Genomic DNA, 4,640 nt, shown 5'->3' on the forward strand with positions numbered 1-4,640 from the left:
GACGTCAGAAACATGTTCTATGACACATACAGGAAAAGTTAATGAACCACACATTGTTCTTTTTTTGGAAATATTTGCACAGTCATGTTTTTCCCCCCGAAAACTGGACAAAGGCTGAACTGTTTCTGTCATGTCCACGGCTTTGTGCTTTGTCAGACACACCTACAGCAGACTAAGGCCAACAGTAGACAGGGTGACCAGATTGCCTACACAGTGGGGCATGGTGCACCAGGTACCTCTTGAGTTAATGAACTACCACCTGCTCCATTAAATGTCACTGCAGATTCACGGCGTTAGAACAAGATGAGTTCAGCATTTCTGCAACACAACAATCCTTGATTTACGTATATAATTGTTTTGCGCAGTTCTCTGACATTGTCAAATCCCAACCAACAAGCGGTCGGAAATGACAATCATTACCTTATGCATCCCATAATCGCCTCTTGCTCGATTGGCGGCAAGTAGAGAGGGTGTCCACACAAGCTCTGTTTGCTGGTCCTTCCTAATCGAATACACTGATGCACACGTCTATGTCCTGATTCCCATTCCCTTTGAGAGGAAACGAGTGCTCAATAAAATACCCAGATCAGGCTTGATCAGTTTAATACGAGCAGACAGGGGAGGGAAACTGCCAGAGATGGAGAGAAAACCATGTGCAGAACATCAACTGTCTGTGGGCCATAACCCACAGGTTGGGAGGAAATAGAAGCCAGCTGAAGTTGGGACTAGCCTGGTGAATCTGTTTTCTCAGCTCTCGTACAAAGTGGAAAGGAGACACACAGATGGATGGATCTGGGTGGAGACCTCTGTTTATATCTGTGGCAGAGGAGGGAGAATCTCGATGGGGGGGTAGTTTAAAAGTTAAAAGAAGTGCCATTAGTCCAACGTGATTTGATTTCCTGTTTCGCCAGTCTTGCTCATAGTCAGAGGGCATACAGGAAAATAATGTTGACAAATTACCTCGCTGGAAATGAAAACTTTAAGCTGCAATAAACCAAACTGCTCTTTAAAAAATACACTCTAACCAGATTACAAAGTGGGGCTGCAAAGGTCAACAGCATCCCATCCCTTCTAAGATGCTGCTGATTCCCCTCAATTAAATTCTCTCGCTGGTTTTGGTCAAAGGCAGGACATCTTGTGACGCGGTATCAGATTTATTTAATCTTAAGAAGGGCATCCAGAGTGAGCTCCAGACACCAACGCTAGGCGATCTGCCTCTTTCATCCCTTTTTTTCCTATTGGTGTAAATCATCATTAACCACGAGGACTGGTAACCATGACGTTCTTAGAAAATGTGACACTATTTTCACTCGTGTAGCTGCTGCAAGTCATTTAGCTGATGCAACTCTGGCATCACACATCCTGACTCCATGGCACTGTGCCATCCATTCACACTGAAGGCATGGAAGAGGCAGAGAATCACTGAGGCTGTGGATGTAGTTTGAGCCATGTGACGTGCCTGTTACTCCCCCAGGCTGTTGGAGAGGAGGCCCGCGCATCATGGGACTCGTCTTACGACGCTCCCCCAGACGCCGGGCCCGGTCCCCGGTCTCTGAAAGCAGACAGGTCTGACGTAAATGTGCTCCCTGCTGCGTTATCACCGCAATGCATCTCGGCAATCTCAAAGGCTGCAAGTGTGATTAATGTCATTTCAAATCCAACTCCCACAAAAAAAACAGCTTTTCATAGGAAACACTTCACACTGGTCATTTCATATGCACACTTTGTTGTTGGCTGTTGCTCAAAGGTTCTATCACGTACGAACGCAAACACACAGTTTAGACAGTCATCTATTCATATTGACATCTGCACGCCTTTGAGTAAATGTCACTTGGAACCAAAAACTCTTAATGGTTGGCATCAAACGCTCTCCACACCCATTAACGCGTTTTAACAATGTGTAATAGAAACAGTGTGCCCATTGTGACTCAGAGGCCTTTGCTATGCATCTGGGTGTCTTAACACTGCGCTATTAGCTTAGCGCTGGCACAGTGTGTGCACATGTACTTATATAATAACTCAGCAGTGAGCTTGTTAATGCGGATCCCTCTCCATCTCCCAACCCAGGCCGTATGGTTCCGTTCTGAAATTTCTCAATTAATAGACAGTTGTTTTTGATAACTGCTCTTGACAGCGAACAGGAAGCATGTGATACCTGTCCGTCAGAAGCAATCAGGAAACCGTGCAGACGATCTGCGCTGGATTAGAAATTAGAAGAGCGGAGGCAGGATGATCAAGTGGGGCCACTGCACTCTCCTCCATTAGCCGGGGCCTGAAGCTCCTGAAACCACAGGCGCAGCTCCACAGCCTCTTAAGGAGCTCAGGCAGCCTAATCAAAATCAAATCATCTCCTTTTTTTGTTCACCCTCTCCCTCTATCTTTTGGTCCTGAGAGAAACAATTACTTCTAGAGTGTGGAGGAAACCTTGGGGTCCTGGGCTCCTTGAGCAGCAGCAGCAACAGCAGCAGCAGCCCAGTGCTTTAAAGTAGTCTTTTATTGGATATCAGAGCTGGAGGAGAGTCCAAAGAAAATAGGTCGTATTCATTATTAGAGCCAGCTGTGGCTTTCCACACTGATGACTCATCCATTTTTCTTTCCCCCCTGTTCTTTTGCTTTCTTTTTTTTTTCATGATGCGGTAAAGAGGGGTGGCGGTTTGGGAGGCGTGAGGGTTCCTCTGTTAGAGAGCTCAGCCAAGTTGACACGGAGCCCATATCCACTGGTGGTTGTTTGTTTGGATTACGGAGGGTATCGCGGCCACAACTGTGCTTGCTCACTGCTTTACTCAGCCTCGCTCGTGCACTCATTGCGCCACGTCGATTCCCTGCACGTTTTTTTTAATATCTCCACCTTTCTTTCTACTTTTTTTCCCCCCAGTGCCGATAATAAAGACAGAACCCAATGATGAATATGATTCTCTGGGGATTGCGAGACTGCCCATGCATTCAAAGCCCTATTACAGCCGGCCCAGGCTCACTCCCGTCATGCCTGTAGCCGACCATGATGCCTGCCTGGTTGGTGGCTACCCTCCCTGCCCGCCTCGCCATGCTGCCATGCCATCGTCGTCCCCCAGCTCCAGCCCCACCCTGCATGACCTGTCCCCTGTGGCATACAGCCCCACCCATGCGGCACCGCCAGGCCATGGGGTGCCCCCCATCCAGGAGACCCCTGTCCACCCTAACCTCGCCCACCCAGCGTCGCCAGACCACAACTCTCCCCTAGGGATGCTTCATTCCCAAGGCAGCCCCATCCACCTCAACAGCCCAGGGCCCCATGGTTACCATGCTATCTATGCCAACAGCAGTCCCTCATCCTCCCCGGCATCCCACCCCTCCACTCCTGGGGGGACTGCGGAAAGCCCGTTCGTTCAGGCCTACAGCCCCGGGCAGGCCCAGGCCGGAGGGAGCTCACCCAGCCTGTTACCCGAAGATGCCAGCCCCCCTTCGATGGCCATCACCGTCAAACGGGAGCCCCAGGAACTGGACCAGATGTACCTAGATGATGGTGAGTTAAGACAAACAAGGTGACGTCTGCAAGTTTCCATTTGATAACAATTTGACTAACGGGAGGCATTTTGTTTTTCAACACGAAAGCTTCTCTTTTTTAGCTCTCTGTCCATGCCATAAAAAGATGGCTGTTTACATAGGACATTACATTTATTTAACACCTCTTGCTTATCTGCAAGCCCCCACACATGGCCGCGCCCTGCTGCACCCCTCAGTATTTCCTGATGGAATTCTGGCAGCAGATTTACGTCACATTTGTTTAATTTTAGACCGCGGCAGATTTATTTGCTTTTGGTGAAACGTGCGGTCCGGCTTATGTTGTCCAAGTGGCTGCTTCGCTGTAAAACGCTAAATTGCCATGATGGGATTTTGAAACAATCTGTCAAAACATGAGAGCATTGAGGTCAATCGGGTTGCAGCAGAACTAAAACAGTGGCACACGCGTAGCGAACCAAACTGTTGACACAACGACTAATGAAGGAAGCAAAACAATGGGTAGGGGTTTCCTGAACCGAGCCATTCCCCGCCTCCCCCCTCCCCATCATCTCTCTGGGAGGGATGCTGGGAGGCGGAAGGCAGAGGCTTTGTTTTCCCGTCTTTTTCCCCGTGGAGTCGACACCATACGGCTGTCGTCATCAGGGGAGGCTGTGGGGTCACTGCTCTCCCTCTGGCAATGAAACCAGTCACACCCAAGAGACCATATGGTCGAGTTTATTGCCTCCTGAGTCCATCTCACATGATGTCTCTCAGTTCGCCAACCTGTTATCTGTGTTAGCAGAGACTCCACTTGTTGTTTTGACATAGATTCATAAGAGCACATCAATGGCATTGTGCCAGTTTGTCCTCATAGAGGTGGCGGGGAGACAGATTCGCATTGAACTCAGGAATATCACCCTTCCTGTGGACCTTTTGTTCAGAAAACTGACGTAAAGTGTGTGTGTGTGTGTGCACACTTCAATCAACAGCTCTGGAAGTAGAGGGGCGATAGGAACGAGGGGACCAGGGGAGAGCTGTGGAACTGTAATTGAGTTGAAATGCAGTTGTCAGCATATCTGTCAGTCCTGATGAGTCCCATTAGTCCTCACCTCATAAACAGACAACACAGAGACAGGGGAGGGGGGGGGGGGGGGGGGGGG

At 49.2% G+C, this 4,640-nt stretch overlaps 1 protein-coding gene across 3 annotated transcripts in view; it reads left to right on the top strand.

Annotated features, from left to right (window-relative positions):
- LOC116399164 (nuclear factor of activated T-cells, cytoplasmic 1-like) overlaps nt 1–4,640 on the top strand; it is a 58,989-nt gene that overhangs the window by 35,226 nt on the left and 19,123 nt on the right. For 2 of the 3 annotated variants that reach the window (XM_031876116.1, XM_031876118.1), the window contains exon 9: nt 2,876–3,502. In XM_031876116.1, coding sequence (XP_031731976.1) covers nt 2,876–3,502 — 627 coding nt within the window. Of the gene's footprint in view, nt 1–2,875; nt 3,656–4,640 lie in introns of those variants that run through there. The other variant, XM_031876117.1, reaches the window with a different exon arrangement.

This window comes from Anarrhichthys ocellatus, unplaced genomic scaffold (assembly GCF_004355925.1).
Source record: "Anarrhichthys ocellatus isolate YVR2014 unplaced genomic scaffold, GSC_Weel_1.0 scaffold103, whole genome shotgun sequence".
In the NCBI taxonomy this organism is placed as follows: domain Eukaryota; kingdom Metazoa; phylum Chordata; class Actinopteri; order Perciformes; family Anarhichadidae; genus Anarrhichthys; species Anarrhichthys ocellatus.